The 16,337-nt window shown below is 37.4% G+C and overlaps 5 protein-coding genes across 7 annotated transcripts in view; 2 read left to right on the forward strand and 3 right to left on the reverse strand.

The window, feature by feature from the left end:
* The window catches only part of LOC126371871 (dual oxidase maturation factor 1), a 68,161-nt gene extending 64,836 nt beyond the window's left edge, over window positions 1–3,325 (forward strand). For both annotated transcript variants that reach the window (XM_050017270.1, XM_050017269.1), the window contains 3 exons: window positions 944–1,096; window positions 1,853–1,966; window positions 2,387–3,325. In XM_050017270.1, the coding sequence (XP_049873227.1) occupies window positions 944–1,096; window positions 1,853–1,966; window positions 2,387–2,435 (316 nt within the window). In that variant the 3' untranslated portion in view covers window positions 2,436–3,325. The remainder of the gene's footprint in view (window positions 1–943; window positions 1,097–1,852; window positions 1,967–2,386) is intronic.
* LOC126372010 (EF-hand domain-containing family member C2-like) lies at window positions 3,319–9,781 on the reverse strand. The gene is made up of 16 exons (XM_050017509.1): window positions 9,725–9,781; window positions 9,321–9,476; window positions 8,610–8,760; window positions 7,390–7,502; window positions 7,200–7,289; window positions 7,020–7,096; window positions 6,563–6,728; window positions 6,153–6,315; window positions 5,882–6,065; window positions 5,656–5,806; window positions 5,391–5,579; window positions 5,162–5,307; window positions 4,939–5,055; window positions 4,427–4,606; window positions 3,779–3,920; window positions 3,319–3,616 (listed from the first exon to the last, which is right to left on the reverse strand). The coding sequence occupies exons 1-16, from the start codon at window positions 9,779–9,781 to the stop codon at window positions 3,509–3,511; spliced, it is 2,190 nt and encodes a 729-aa protein (XP_049873466.1). The 3' UTR covers window positions 3,319–3,508.
* Window positions 9,782–10,463: 682 nt separating this feature from the next.
* LOC126371869 (vacuolar fusion protein CCZ1 homolog) lies at window positions 10,464–13,639 on the forward strand. 2 transcript variants are annotated; one of them, XM_050017266.1, is made up of 11 exons: window positions 10,464–10,750; window positions 10,826–10,923; window positions 11,078–11,168; window positions 11,243–11,305; window positions 11,564–11,689; window positions 11,917–12,089; window positions 12,281–12,555; window positions 12,717–12,913; window positions 13,026–13,111; window positions 13,230–13,357; window positions 13,448–13,639. In XM_050017266.1, the coding sequence occupies exons 1-11, from the start codon at window positions 10,679–10,681 to the stop codon at window positions 13,504–13,506; spliced, it is 1,368 nt and encodes a 455-aa protein (XP_049873223.1). In that variant the 5' UTR covers window positions 10,464–10,678; the 3' UTR covers window positions 13,507–13,639. The 2 variants fall into 2 exon arrangements, with proteins under 2 accessions (XP_049873223.1, XP_049873224.1); XM_050017267.1 differs by having other exon boundaries at window positions 12,717–12,901.
* LOC126371865 (protein RFT1 homolog) lies at window positions 13,624–15,400 on the reverse strand. Its single transcript, XM_050017257.1, has one exon. It carries the CDS (start codon window positions 15,398–15,400, stop codon window positions 13,718–13,720), a length of 1,683 nt encoding a protein of 560 aa, XP_049873214.1. The 3' UTR covers window positions 13,624–13,717.
* Window positions 15,401–15,421: 21 nt separating this feature from the next.
* On the reverse strand, window positions 15,422–15,969 carry LOC126371891 (ragulator complex protein LAMTOR4 homolog). The gene is made up of 3 exons (XM_050017306.1): window positions 15,888–15,969; window positions 15,671–15,809; window positions 15,422–15,578 (listed from the first exon to the last, which is right to left on the reverse strand). The coding sequence occupies exons 2-3, from the start codon at window positions 15,802–15,804 to the stop codon at window positions 15,422–15,424; spliced, it is 291 nt and encodes a 96-aa protein (XP_049873263.1). The 5' UTR covers window positions 15,805–15,809; window positions 15,888–15,969.
* Between the last annotated feature and the right edge of the window lie 368 nt (window positions 15,970–16,337).

A 16,337-nucleotide genomic window follows, 5' to 3' on the forward strand; every position in this document is an offset into this window, starting at 1 on the left:
GGCTAGACGATACTTAACATGTACCTATGTTAACACTAAACTAACCTTCACATTGGCCTTTGTCAAAGCATTCACTTTACTAGAAAACATTAAAACACCTGCTGTGCAATTATTGCTTTAAATTCTTTTTTTTTTGCTATGTACTTATGTCATTGGATTCGTGCAACCACTTGGGAGTAATTCAGTTTCCCCATGCAAATAAAATTCCAAGGCATTGTTGTTATATAATATATTATGTTAGGTAAGTACTATAAGTAACATAATTCAATATAGATATATCAAACCATATTTTACTAACTTTTACTAGCAGCTAGATTTACTACGAGAGCGTTCCCAAATCCTTCCCCTTCCAAATTAACCAGCTCCCTCGATCCTCAAGTCAATCAATAACTCTTCATATCACACAACATTATAAGACAATTAGAAACGAACAGAAGAAACAATAGTATTATAATTTAATTATTCTTCGCCTTTTAGTTGTCTGGAAGAAATTGCTTTAAGCGATAAGGCCGCCATTTGCCATGTTAAGTCTCTTTTGTAACTATTTTCTTTTATTTTGGTGCAAATATACTTTACTTATCGTTTTTTTTTTAATATACTTTAACGTATTATGTATCTATCTATCTATCTATTTGTGTTTGTATTTCTCACTTGTAGGTAACCTTATTGCTAAACAGTAATTTCAAGTCTTGCCAGCTCAATCAGCAATATGCAAACAGCAGTAGTGTCAGCAATGTGAACGTTTTAAAGTATCTCGTAACAAAACAACATAAGTTCATGATTATATCCCAATTGGGGTAGTCAGGGGTAAGTACATCCATCGCAAAGTGTAATAGATGGTGAGCCGTACTCGCCGTCTGTGATGGACTGATGGTCGAGCCAATTAGGCTGTTAGTGAAAACTGCACCAACTAACCAATGATTCAATGTGTTATTTTTAACAGGAGGCTATCATCAAAAACGCGAGAGACGGAGGGCCAGGTGTCGATGTCGGTGGTGAACGAGAACGGCGGGCGAGACAACCCCGCCTACCAGCACGAACAACGGAAACCGAACTCTCCTTGGAGGTATCCACTGTTCAGGAGGCAGATCGACCGGTGAGTGAACACGCTTTTTAACTTATTGTGGATCTTCTTCTATCGTGTGGGTTGTGAGGTGGAGTATGAACCTCATCAACCCTGGTGTCAGGGTTACTATTGAGCCGCCAAAGGCCGCTGACATGGCTCATGTAACGACTACTTACTTACATCAGAAGGTAGTAACTGGAACCAACGGCTTAACGTGCCGTCCGAAGCACGGACCATCTTACTTTTGGACAATCTAGTGATCAGCCAGTAATGTCCTAACCAAACTAGGGACCACAAAGTAATTTTTTTTTAGTTATTGTGGATTTGCCACGGCTTGCCCGGACAAGGAGTAATTCTATCCATCTAAATGTATGATTTCTGCCCGATTAATGGCAATAGGCCCGCTATTACATGGAACTTAAATATATCTGGCAAGGAGTGCATATATTACATATATTATACACCCCAGCCTAACCTTTCGGGGATGCAGGCGTGATGCCACCTTATGTATAAAACTGCATGATGTGGCATTACCATGCGGAAGTATACAAACCATAACTTGTTTTAAAAAGCTGCTTGAGGATTGTCCAATTAGTAGATTCAAAACCAGACACTTCCTCCTGAAGTGTTTCCTTTGGGTATTATTTATAGCGATAAGTATTTAAAAGAAAATGAACCATCTCCTATCAAATGACTCGTCTGTTCTTTTACCTTCATTTCATTAAGTTATGGAAAAGAAATAGGTTAAGTATGTAGTCTGTCTTCTATCGTATTATTGTTTATCAGAGCGGACTCGGCGTCGAGTATCGGGTCGAGTGTAAACGGCAACAGCTCCGCGATCAAGATGTCTCCTCTGGCCGGCGCTCACGTCGCCTCCACGCCTGCCATACCACCACATAGGTAACATATTACCTCCTTGCATACATTATTTTACCGACTTTTACCATAAAGCTATGAACGTGTTTTCGTAAAAAATCGACTCTTGCGGATACAACCACAGAGGAACAATCGTAACCTCCCAGGTGCTACAGGCGGACTGGATGACACTTGGTGGTCCTGCACCAGTGTTTTGTATGCATGAATCGACTTCGTACGAAAGTGTATTCAAAGTGTAACATGCCTAAAAGCTCACATCCTGTAGAGCCATTACAAGATAAGTCAAACAGAATATCTGTCAATTTTCGAGCTGTCGGTGTCGGTGAACTAAAAACCCTTATAAAATCTAGATCTTCCCACTGTAACTACTTATTTCATAATGTATCAATTTGCTCCTTATTTGTAAGTATTATCACATGGTGAGTCCAACGACATTATTTCCAGGTTTCGACCGCAGATACCAGCCGCGGAACGAGTGAAAGACATGTGGTGATCACATTCCGTATTAATTAGGTATATGTAAATTGGTGAATGAAGAAAGTATTATAGACAACTTTTATTGTGCCCGATCTCCGAACATTTTCAAATTGATAGACATTATACGTAAGTGGGGAATAATGGAAGAGACTATGTTCCTTCGTTAGTTTTAATTCTACGACAACTTCACCTCTTGCGTCAAAAGTTGTAAATATGTACATTTTAGTTAGGAATATAAATTATAACGAATATGTCCAGTGTCATAAATTGTAAATGTATAGTGTACCGACCGATAATTGTATACCTCTTTTGTAATTATTTGTAACTATGATTATTATGTGAGTTGGGAGTATACGACTGCATCGACACAAGTGAATGCTTTGTGCCATGTACATATTAGATCTAATGCGTGACACATAATATCACAACTTCCTATTTTCCTTATCTTAATAGACTTGTTATATTATCTACTAGAACAATCTCCATTACTTTAGCAGCCAGGCTAATTAACGTCCCAATGTTCACCTGTCCAAACCGAAAATAGTTTCATTCATAAGAAGTCATTATTAACAGTAACAATACCATTGACAAATTTTTGTATTTAACTAATAGAACAAAGTCATAGATTTAAATAAGTAGTTGTAAGTTATTTATTTTTTAATTAATTTTCATAATGGTTTGTGAAAGTTTGATAGTGAGATGTCTGTGACTGTACTATCACAATTGTCTACGATTTAAGCTTTACAAAATCACTGATCATGTTCAATGTTGTGAAGATGTGTTTGCAACAGTGAATATGTAACTGCGACATTCTTGTACCTAATGTAACAAAGTGAGAGTTAGTGTAGAGAATGACTGTCATATTGTATTTATTGTGATGGAAAATATACCAATTAGATACAGAAACTAGACTTTTATTATTAAATACGACACGTGATTACAATGAAGATATTATAAAATCAAACTCAATAGTGTTATCAAACGTAATTTTTGTGAGCACTAGGCTAAAAAGTTGTCATATGACACCATCTAAAACTACTCTTCGCTTCTGAAATCCGTCGACTCTAATCAGACGACCTACCTATTCATTTAAGACTGATCTTTGACTAGGTGATCCAAGTTGAGCTGGCACAGGAATGCGCTCCAGTTTACGAAGCCGTCATGTATCTCTAATTCCATTTCTGTCCAGATCTTGCACTGTGCGAAGAAAAAACAAATCAATTCAAAGATCACTTTTGCTACTACTTACCTACCTAATTGTAAGATAAATTAAAACAATTAAGCAGAGCTATAAAATCATACTCCTTTTTTGTTTAATGTGAGTACCTTATATTTTTTCCCATAATGAAGGATACATACCTCAATATCCTTGAGTGGCGGAGCATGGCGCACGATTTTTTCATAATCTTCATCGCAGAGGTTATACACGGGACGAGTTTGGAAGTCGAGGAAGGCCAACAAGTCCTCCCATCTGATGTTACACTGCTCATCTCTGTCCAGCCTGTAAGTAAATAACATATTTTTTCATCTTCATATAAAAAATATGATAGAAATTAGGCTCTATACACACTTGATTTTTTGAGGATATATCTGGATGTCGATAGCCCAAGATCATCGGAAGTGGAAAACATGGAAGAGGCCTACGTCCAAAATTGGATATGAATTTAGGCTGATATAGATAGATAGATTGGCTATGTCCAACCATTCTGCAATATTCATCATTCTCAAGCACATGCAGACAATACAAAAATTCGCGCCTGAAATAGGTGGAGCCACAAATCGTCATACACTTGTACCTTTCACCCTTGTACCTTCCCCCTTGTCCCTTGTACCTTGCTGCTTACAAATTACCTATATCGTTACGGCCGTTGGTCATATCTGCATGAGACATGAATTTACTCACAAAACAAACTAAACTATTGGCATTAACTGACCTCTGATCGTTGACGTACCAGACATTCAAAGAAAAATAGACCTTATTATCTCTCTTTTGCGGGTTTAACTCACACATTGAGCATGCAGTCCATAAGATCTTCGCTCAGTGGCAGCCGGTTGGCGCGCAGGATTTGTCGCAGCCGGTGCATGGACAGTTTGCCGGAGTTGTTCTCGTCAGCGTGCAGCAACCCCTCACGGAGACGAGCGCGGTCGTCCCACAGACCTCGGGTTAACGCGGTGAATACCAGAGACCTAACACGAATTCCATAGAAATAATCAAATGTAAGTTTGAAAAACTGGTTGACTTCTCTAATGCCAGGTCAACGTGAGGTGTTTATACCTAATATCTACTTACTTGATTTTGTGCAATTAACTATTCATTCTTTCAAGAAAGCTGAAACCTCTCGTCTTCGACTTCTAATATAAACCTAATTCATTCAAAGCCAGTATGTCTGACTAGACCGACGAAAACGATGATTGTTTAACTGATAGCACAAAATTTCAAGTCGTCAAAGTTCGCGTCAAAAAAATCGGCAAATATTTTATTTTTTATTTTCTGTTTAATATCTAACGATAACACGTACCTGATCATCTCTCGACGTGGACTCTTCTCTTTGCCAGGGTCTCCGCGGAAATACCGAATCAATGTTATAAATTCGTGCTCTGTCATTTTCTCACACATAACTTCTTTCAAAGCTTGCCTGCAATATTAAGAATACTCACTGACACTCACTCTGTATACCTAAATCAAAAATAAGTAAACATCTACGCGTCAAATATGTAGAAAACTATGTTCCAGATTCTCACTTGAAACACGCCACGGTCATAAGGTTCTTGTCATTTGGCAAAACCGCATCCATGTATTTGGCTACGAAGTTCTTGTAACCATTTTCTTGAGACGCCAATGTGCGACGAATCTTGTCCATTATCACTGCGATATTTGCCTTTGGATACTGAGAAAAGATCACAAATATCATAATGAAGGTAAATTCTGTTCAAAGTAAATTTTCTGTAGAAATAGTGCCAAAAAACTCACGTCTTTAGCATTGATTTCCAGGTATCGTAAAGCATATTCATCAGCGCCGACGAGTCGGAACCGATGTTTGTTGATGACCACCTCGTTACCAATCCACATGTCCTTATCGGTGTATGCCGGAGGTTCGTTGGGCACGTAGAACTCCACATCGGGAAGATACATTTTATCCCGACGGAAGAATTTTCCACCCTGATGTTAAAAAACTTTAGTCAATAAAACAAAGTTATATAACAATACTAATTAAGTACTGGAACAACAGCCTTACCAAGAACCCAGAGTTACGTTCACCAAGTTCAAAGATGCCAATGGTATCATCGCATAAGTAGTATTTTATAATGAAGTACCGCCATTTATCTACTGGATTATCGTTGATCAGACGAGCAGAGAAACGAAGTACGTGAGAATCAAACCCTACTCTGAAATTGTACCACAATATGAGCCAAATGAATAAAATATTATATAGTAGTAAATAAATATCGTCATTGCCATACTTGTCTTTATGCAGAAACTTCATAAAGTCCCTGTGCGGAGGTTTAGGTTCGACAGTTCGGCAGTTCTCTGCTGAATCCTCATAAGAACCGTAGCCATTCCAAGGAGGAAGTTCACGTTCAGCCATATTTGAGCTGATACATTCAAAACTTTTGTCCTTTGGAACATCAAGCGGTGTAAAGGCGTCTGCAGGGAATAGTCAAACTTCATTAGAAAATAGGTTGTAAAATGTATCTTGAATTTTGTATTTCTATAAATAGGAATGGAAATTACCAAAACCGTAAGTAACGCGATAGTATTCCTTGGTGAAAGGGTCGCAGTCTGTCACTACAACCTTACGGCCGAATACGTTGAGAACAGCACCGATGCTGAGGTCTGCAGGTGAGTATGAAGGGATCGGTGGACCTCCCGTCATTTCCACGTGTGGAGGCATTTTCTGAAATCGATTTTTATGGTGATAAAAGAAAATATTGCGAGATTGATCTACTATTGCTATATTAAAGGTGGTAGGTATATCTCCATATATATGCCGCTGGATGCGGGCAGCGCAGGACCGATCGTCGTGGAGATCCTTGGGGGAGGCCTATGTCCAGCAGTGGGCGTCATACGGCTGATGATGATGAGGTATATCTCAAACATAATGATTGTCAGTGCTAAAAGAAGACAAGGAATAAAAATCTTACTCTTGGCAAACGCATTCTCTTCATAAACATGGGACCGGCTTCCATGCCGGAGTTGGGTGGTAGAATCTCCTTGATCTCAATGGTATCATCGGCCAAATAGTAGTGAATCTCCATCTGATGTATCGTACCGAACTCGGAGTCACGGTCATCCCAATAACCATAGAATCTGAGAATAGAACATCCCACAACGTAATGGTAAGTGACTTTATATATAAAAAAAAACCAGTGATGGCGGTCGGTGGTACGGTCACGAGCATTAATATGTATACACTTTGGTACCATGTCACATTAACTTTTTTGACAAATTGAACTGTAAGTCTCACTAAATGTCAAATATGTTAGTGCGACAGAGTCCTAAAGTGGGTACATTATATTGCTCATGACTGTACGTGTATAAAACAGTTTACTTATAAGTAGTATTGTAGTTTGTATATAAAAAAACTAGAAAACATATCACCGCAAGACTTGTCTATCCAGCTCAAGGAATTGCTTAAACGGCCAGTGTTTCGCCGGCTTGCGTGTTTCTGGCAATATCTGTAAAACAAAATTGACATAACAATACAAAATATTATTTGTTGTTATATTTGTTGGTACTTACATCAAAATTCAACATTAATAATAAAATAATAAATCTTACTTCTGGAGCATCGGGCCATGGAATAGGGTCAGGCACATTAATTCCAAGTCTATTCAGGTAGACCCTGGTGAAGTTATCGCAGTTTACGATCTACAAACAAAATCATTTTAAAAAGGTTTTGCAAATATGAATGCGAGTACCTAAGTTATGTCTAGAAATAAAGATAAACAGATAAATAGGTTGTTGTTACCTTAAACACTTTACCAAAGAAAGTGACCTCCCGGCCAACGTTTAAGTCAAGAACGTCGTGGTACAAGTCGTAGCTGTGCGGGAGGCGTATCCTCTGACGGCTGATCATTAAACCTAAAAAATACACAAAGGATCAACTTTAATTGGAAGGATAACGGCCTCCGTGGTCCATTGGTTTGAGCGTTGGGCTCACGATCCGGAGGTCACGGGTTCAAATCCCTGTGGGGACGTACCACAAAAATCACTTTGTGGTTCCCTCGTTTGGTTAGGACATTACAGGCTGATCACCTGATTGTCCGAAAGTAAGATGATCCGTGCTTCGGAAGGCACGTTAAGCCGTTGGTCCCGGTTACTTCTTACTGTAAGTTAGTAGTCGTTACATGAGCCATGTCAGCGGCCTATTGCGGCTCAATCGTAACCCTGAAACCAGGGTTGATGGGATTGGTAATCCACCTCACAACCAACACGATAGAAGAAGAAGATTGGAAGGGTAAAACAGGTAATAAATGTTTGACCTCATAATGAGAACATTTTGACAATGCCAGAGTTCAGGAAGACACCTGAACTCCAAATGTTGCTCTGGCGTTGCTGAACTCAAACAGCAATTCTAAGATTCCAAGCATTGGATGATACGTTAAGCTGAGGGTTCCGGCTTCTATACAGGGTGTTAGTGACATCGTAACGAATACTGAGGGGGATGATTCAGACAATGATTGACAAGTGGAATTTTCCGTCGCAAAATTCATGATTTTTTTTAGTTTTTTTTAAATTATTTTCAATTCTATACATTTGCGATGAAAAATTCCACTTGATATTAACTCAGAATAATCAGCTGTTTCATCCCCCTCAGTATTCGTTACGATATCACTTACACCCCGCACAAGTACATACTGTACCCATACAAGTAGGTATGGGTGTTAGTGACACCGTAACGAATACTGAGGGGGATGATTCAGACCATGATTCTGAGTTGATATCAAGTGGAATTTTCAGTCGGAAAATTCATGAAAATTTTTGTTTTTCTTTTTATTATTTTCTGTTCCATACTTTTGCGACGGAAAATTCCACTTCATATCATCTCAGAATCATGGTCTCAATCATCCCTCAAAGTTTTCGTTACGACGTCACTAACATCCTGTATATCCAGTGGCCTCTGGTGGCAACACCAGTCCACCACCAGGTGAGGTCAGACATAGACCTCTCAATAAGAAGAGTCCAAACCTTGCATCAACCCGCTATTGTCGGTCCTCGGCTCCATGACCTTGATTGTGCCATCCTCGAGGTAGAAGTAGATGTCCACCTTGCGTACCACGTGCGACCCTGACCGCATCTCGTGCAGCGATTGTTGGAAGTACGCTTGGAAGCGCAGGATCTGGATGTTGGTAATGTAACAGGTAGATTTATATTTTCAGCACCATTAAATGGAGAACCAATAAGTAATGAAAGCGTACATGTGCCAAACTAACTAAACTAAGACTGAGTTTGTTAATCATACATACATAACATAAACAGCCTATATACGTACGTCCCACTGCTGGGCACAGGCCACCCCTCAATCAACCGGAGGAGGTATGGAGCATACTCCACCACGCTGCTCCTATGCGGGTTGGTGGAGGTGTTTTTACGGCTAATAGCCGGGACCAACGGCTTAACGTGTCCTCCGAAGCACGGAATCATCTTACTTTTTCGGACAATCAGGCGTGATTCAAGCCTGAAAGTCTTTACCAAACAAAGGACAGTCTCACAAAGTGATTTCAACAATGTCCCCATCGGGAATCGAACCCGGACCTCCAGATCGTGAGCCTAACGCTCTAACGACTAGAGCTTGCAGTTTTTTCTTTTTTATGACAGTGCATATTATTACGAGATACCCTTTCTGTTTTACTTATATAGCCAGCTTACTTCGATGTAAAGTTAAAAGTTACAACTTACGTGTTTGTCATACATGATCCAGGTGGGCTGGTCGGCGGCCTGCTTGCGACAGTAGAGCGAGGGCACGCGATTATCACCCTCCGCTTTGTCAACCAGCATGTTCACACCGTCGATCGTCGTGAACACCGGCCGCACGCCGAAGCTCTTCTTGCCGATCTGGACAATTAAACGTTATAGCTTTTGTTAAGTATATGTAACTACATAACTAAACATAACATAAACAACATTATACGTCTGACTGTTGGCCACGCCTCTCCTCAATCAAGCAGACGGGGTATGGTACTTAAGCACCTATTCCAAACCCCGCTGCTTCATTGTGGGTTGATTGAGGTGTTTGGTGTGAAGTTTGTGAAGTAAGTATACTTAATAATTATCTAATCTAGCCCATACTATTCATTTCTTACCAACGGGGCAGACCCATAACCGGGTAAAAGCGGTAATCTTGGATTTCGTATAGCCATGATTTAAAGATTTTATATAATTTAACACACTTCGAAAAAAGGAATACTAATACAGAAAATTATTTCGTACAACAACGATCAATCAAAAAGTATTCATGACATTTATACATAGAATTTAAACAAATATGAGTCTCCACGGTAACCATTTTACAGAGAAGGTTCATACTAAAAAGATACTAAATCGTATTTTTATATGTAACTGGCCAAATTAGATCAAAAATATATAAAGACCTTTTGCTTTAAAAAAGAAATTAAGCATTTATTCTTTATTTCTTTTATTGGCATCTTAAATTATTTTTCCTAAAAAATGCCAGATTGATTAAGTATAATTTGGCGGAAATTTATGATGGATGGATTGTCGAACTAGATTATTAATGAAAGACTTTCCAGGCCACGTTCAAGCGTCATCTACAAAAAACGTAGAATACGCTGTATAAGTACTTTTTGTTTTGGTTTGGCTTTTAGTAGGATAAAGTGTTATTTCTTGAAAATACATTTCAAAGAGCCTGTATGTTATTTGCCTTTCTGTCAGGACAATCTTTTTTATGAAGTAAAATGTCAAAATCTGGTGTTCTTGTAGCTAAATTAACTACACCATCACTAGAAGATTATTTTTTTGTAAGCTTCGTGTAGGTATAAGTGTGTAATCTCATTTTTACTGATGCAAAGAACACACGTTATAGACGTCAAAATAAAATAACGTCAAAAAAGTCGAAGTAGGATTTTACTGTTTATCTCCTCTAAATAGTATTACAACTTATATTTGTTTGATATTATTATGAAAAAGTTCCGTTCTTAACTGATACCGCGAGTATGTGAAATATTCACGTAGATCACCATCCATCAAAATAAACCTTCAAAACTTGGTTCCTCCTGCCCTGTAAAATATCTGCAAATATGATTGATGTAAAGGCTAAAATCAGTTCGTTCTTCATATTCAACTCCAATTTTGGTCCCAGAGAAGGCGAAGTGAGTAAAATTTATGTTTGTTTTGCATTTTACTTTCGCTATGAAAGTGACCCAATCTGTAAATCTTTTTTCCAGGAATCCAAGCGAATTTTGTTCTTTCATCCCAGTCAAGTGGGCACAGATGCACGAAAAATTCAGGTGGGCTTGTGCGAAGCGGTAGTCAAGTTTATGTCGTAAGTATTATATTAATTAAAAATAATAATGTTTTTTTTATTTTTGGACCACATTATCTATTATGAGCACATTGATTGTTATTTGTAGATTTTTTTAAACTATTAAACCATTTTTTAACTACTGCTGCTTTGCTTATTTATTTTTTAATTACAGAACATTCTCGTCTGAACCATGTGAGGCCTTGCAAACACAAACAAAGAGACACATATTCTACCAACCTGAGAAAGGATTTTGGATGGTTTTGGTAAAATTATAATTCACAAATTTATTTTTCCTACATTTTGTTTCTGGATATTGAGTAGGTACATCATGTTTCAGGTGGTCAGGATACCATATACAACAAAAGCGTTATCAGCTATAGGAGAGAGTCAAGGAGATGTGGTAAGTAAAAAATAATAAAATAGTGCTCTAACATCACATTCCTTTTAGTTTGAAAAGTTTCCAAACGGAACAAGACAAATACACAACCAACAAACAAAACAAGAATAAAATAACCACCTTTATACATGCATAGATACAGAGCATATTATTTTTCCTCCCTTTTGTGGGGTAGAGTAAGAATCCTGTGAAATTTGGATCCTATTTAGTAGTCTAGATTCTACATTGAGGTAATCAACACAGAAATATATTTGTTTTCAGGTGGAGCCCTCTGTAATGTATGACTTATTGTTGTCTGCATATAAAATGTTCAGAATGTTCAAAGGTCCCTTTAAGAACATTCCACAGGAAGACATTTACACAATATGTGAACAGTTTTTCACTGCAGTAAGTTTATTATGATAAACTCAAATTTGTACCTATGCCCGGAATGAATAGTCAATTTATAATAATATCAATATAATAATAGTCAAATTTAAACATTTATATGTATTTTTCTGCATTTAAACAAGCTTTTGAATACTGTATGATTTCACAGGGATTGTACTGAAAGAACTTTTATTTAAAAATAAATGTTAAGATGACTAATTACTGGTTTCTGGTTTAAATTTCAGTACCTGATGTCAAGGAACCTAACAAACGACATATCAGATGTGATCCAAGGTATCAGCTACTTGCCTCTGGACAAAAACTCCTTCTTCAAAGTGGTCTGCTTCATTGACCTCCTGGAGGTCAACTACCCTGACTTCAAATGTGTCTCCTTTGTCTACAATGAACAGCTGATTTGGTAGGTTACAAACATTTTTCTATAATAAAACTAGTTTGAATTTTTGCCAACTCTCACAGCCAGTGCAAGTCAATCAAAATAATCACTGTTGATATTAATGGTGTATCTTTACCATTAGGATAAAAGGAACAGAAATAATTTCTGCTTATTTGCTCTTCTATGTATTTATTTTTCTATACAAATCTTTACAGGAATGGTCTGTCTAATGAAGACATGCTGACACTGTATCAGTACTTAGTTCAGTCTTTACTGCCGAAACAAGTGGAGAAGGAGATCCAAGGAGGCGCCGTGGCGGCTGCCCAGAGGCACGGCCGCTTCATCAGCCCACCTGAAGGCATCCGCTCAGTCGAAGACCTTGAGAGAATACCTAAAGTATACCTCACCAGGGAAGATGACACAGAAGCAAAACAGTATTACTTAGTTATTTACAGAACTTTAAGTGCAACAGTGTGTTTCACAGTTGATGGTGAGTGCTTTATATTTTTGTGTTCTTAAAATTATTTTATTAATTATTTTAATTATCTTTACGAACTAGTAACGTACAAAAATAACTAGGCGGTCATGCGACGCGCCGTGACGATTGTGCTGTTCCGACATTTTAGTAAGAAATCCATCCTCCAATTCCAGTAAGCGTCAAGTTAGAACTAGAGATATTCAAGTCACTGGATGCGTTCATCGGCCCGCAACTGTCAACCATAGCGTCAGCAATCAGCGAACAATGCGCCCTGCACGCGTTACAGACCGCGCAGCTCGCCGTCTCAGACAGCAAGTTCGTCTACTTCAATAGACTCAATTTGGCATATAAAACGTCCGTAAGTATTTTAGTAAGTATTACTGTTTTATATACTGAGTTTTAGGAATATTTTTAGTTTATCTCTAGTTTTAATGTCTTGACTAGATAACAGAGACTGTTGATTACCAAGTGTTTTATTTCAGTCGCCGGTCAGCAAACTGATGCCATCAACAGCTATAAAGCCCGAAGTTCTAAGTATAATAGCAGGAATACATTCCGATAGACAAAGGTAAGTAATACAACAAATATTATTCTTAAATAGTTTTATAAATTGCTATATCATGTATAGTAAAAAAAATAGTATAAAAAATTAATGAACGAAATTAACATTCCTTTTAATATTTCAGCCTAGGAAATTATGGAGAAGTAATAATAAAGACTCCAGATGAATATTGGATCACAGGGAAGACATCAAATGAAAGAGAATTTTATGTTGTCATCCAAGAGAAAAATGCTAATCTAAAGGATATCTCAGGTTTGTGAACTCAGCTCGCTTTATTATACTACGCTTTATTATAAAGTATTATTATATACAATATTCCAAATTTACATATTTTATTTTCAGATGAAGTAAAACGGATATGTGAAGCTCAGATGAAGGGTATATTCTTTTACCCATTATAAAACTCCAGCAGTAGTCATATGACATTGTTTTGTATTATGAAATCATATGCAACATGATAAATGTTTGAAATATATTAAAATATGCATTGTTATAGCCAGATAATAAAAATAAAACAATTATTAATAATTGTAACTTGTCTATCTATATTAATATACAACCAATATACATTCTGGAAAATATAACTTATGTTAGTTTAATAATAACCGAATGCTAGTCGCGCGCCAATTTTTCTTTATCTTCTTTATTCGTAATTTTCCTGTACATTTTAACAACAAAATCTTTATTCTCATAGGCCCATGACAGAAGCACACAAAAGAAACAAACGGCTCCAATAGCAATGTGCATAATCATGGAGCTATGCGATAACTTATTTTCAGAAAGTTTACAAATGCAGCCAGCCACAAATAATGTCAAAAGAAATATTTTTCCTACATAAAGTCCTTCCAAAGGCTTGTAACCCGTGTCTTTGTATTTATTGTTTATAAAGTGAATACTGTGCATAATCCTAGCAAACATATTTATACAATTAGAAATTATAAAACCTACTGGTCCAAAAACATAAGTCAAGACATAGGATAACACTAGAAAACTTATGGAAAAGAATACCATTAGATAGTTGTAACTATTCAGTTGAGCGCTAGTCATGGTGGCGAATGCGTAGCATTCAGTGACGCCATTGATGGCGAGCAGGACTATGGCCAGACAGTGGCTGCGCAACAGCTGCACAGGCAGCCCACTCGCCACAAACACCTCCCCCCCATACAAAGTCAGCAAGGTACAGGCATAACTTTGACCAAACACTAAAACAATTAGACCAATAGAGCTGACAGTTTTACACACTTGTGACAACACTGAACAAGACTCTTGTATTTTGTACTTATCTTGCTTGTGAAGAGGTAAGTCTCTGCTCACCATCTGTGTAAAATAAAAATAGCTACTGTCCTCAATGGGTCTAAAAATAAACCGGGCTGCTAGGCTGCCAAGGTTATTTACCACATCATAGGTTGCTTGTTCTGAAAAGCTCATCACAGGGCTAACTGACATCACATATTTTTCTCCCTCAGTCAATAGTTGCTTGACTACTCCTTGCTTAGCAAAACTAAAAGTAAGAGTGCTTAATTTTTTATTAAAAGTAGCATTAACAGTACCTAAATATTTTGGAAGAAAATCCTTAAGAGATGTGAAATGAAAATCATCCATATTGTCATACAGTCTATGCAGCACAAGATCAGGTACAATCTTACTCTTAAGAGCTCCTTTGGCATACAGTGGTTTATTTTTAATATACCAATAAAAGAAGATATAATAACTTAATACTATAGCTCCAATACTACCAACTTGTGCTACTGAAAATGCAATGAGAGCTAGAGACCTGTCATAAACTATTATAGAAAGAAATAAAATAGTTCTAACAAAAATATGTAATGTGTCAAGTGCAACTTTAAACTTGATAAAGCAAAATAGTTGTGCCACAAGTACCATATTTGCTGAGCACAGCTCTAGGACACATGATAAGGCCACGCTCCAGCAGCCAAAAGCATACTGGAATGCATATTCTGGACTACCAAGTGGTAACCAATTCAGCCAGATATATACGAAAACCAATGATAACACACAACTGAGAGGCACAGAAAGCCAAATTTGATTAATAATCTGACTCCAACTGAACTCATCTTTCTGGCCAAGACACGCACGGTTGAATGGTTCCCGACTCAAAAATAGAATGGTACTTTCCAATAGCAGTAGCCTCACATTCATAATACCCAGAACTTCATGCCCAACATTCCTGATCACCCAAGCATTGATAATAAAAGTTATGACCCTAAATAGAATTTGAAATATTATGTTAAAAGAAGCATTTTCTAAACTGCTCATCAACAAATTTCGCCCCATTTTGACTTAATAATTCGTACTTCAAACATTAACAGTGTTTCCATCTGCTGCTGGTTGTATGCTCCTCTTCACAATATATATTTTCTTGTTAGAAAGGCATATCACAAACCAATGATCATCGTATGTTATTGTGATTTTTTTGAACTGCTCATTTGGAGCAAAAGCTACTGGATCGACCCTGGAAACAAAAACACGTCAGCTATTAATGTTCAAGGTGTCAACAAAACAACACAAGGCGATTGTGAATGAGACGGAACAAGCGTTACTCACTTATTAGATAAGGTGATGAGATCAGTAATTATTCTGGCGACACGTTCGTCGTTTTCCAGTTCACCGCCAGACTCGAGGACGGCTCCGTCATCAGTTAGCACCAAGTAACCGATCTGGTCTGGAATTTTGTCCATTATAGCTGCAATTGTGGCACACTTTATTTACTTGTATTGAAACATTTACAAACACAAATTATGTACAAGAAAATATTTTTTACCTTGTACACAGAGACATTCATATACGTTCAGTTGTCAAATTGAGCCAGCAGTCCCAAGTCATGAACAAACGTCAAACTTGACATTCTTAAACACGGATTGCCATTTTAAATAAAATGTAGTGAGTTCAAATCTCTGATTTTTAATACCGTTCCGGTACTTGGAACTCACTTACACGATATCATTATCATTACCGTAAAGGCAAAAACATGTTACAATATTTTGTTTTTTGCAAATATTCTAGAGTTTTTCAACTATTTGCAAATATCCAGTATATATGTCGCTAACTATAACATAAGTTCTAACTGGAATTAACTGGATATTTGCAAAAATATCAAAGATTGTAAGATATTTTTGCGTTCATGGTAATGATATTGACTTCTGGCGTTCGAAGAACTACCCCAGTGGTAAAAAGGCGCAAAAGTTATTTAAAAAGAGCTTTATTACATAAC

Source organism: Pectinophora gossypiella, chromosome 13, assembly GCF_024362695.1.
Source record: "Pectinophora gossypiella chromosome 13, ilPecGoss1.1, whole genome shotgun sequence".
NCBI lineage: Eukaryota > Metazoa > Arthropoda > Insecta > Lepidoptera > Gelechiidae > Pectinophora > Pectinophora gossypiella.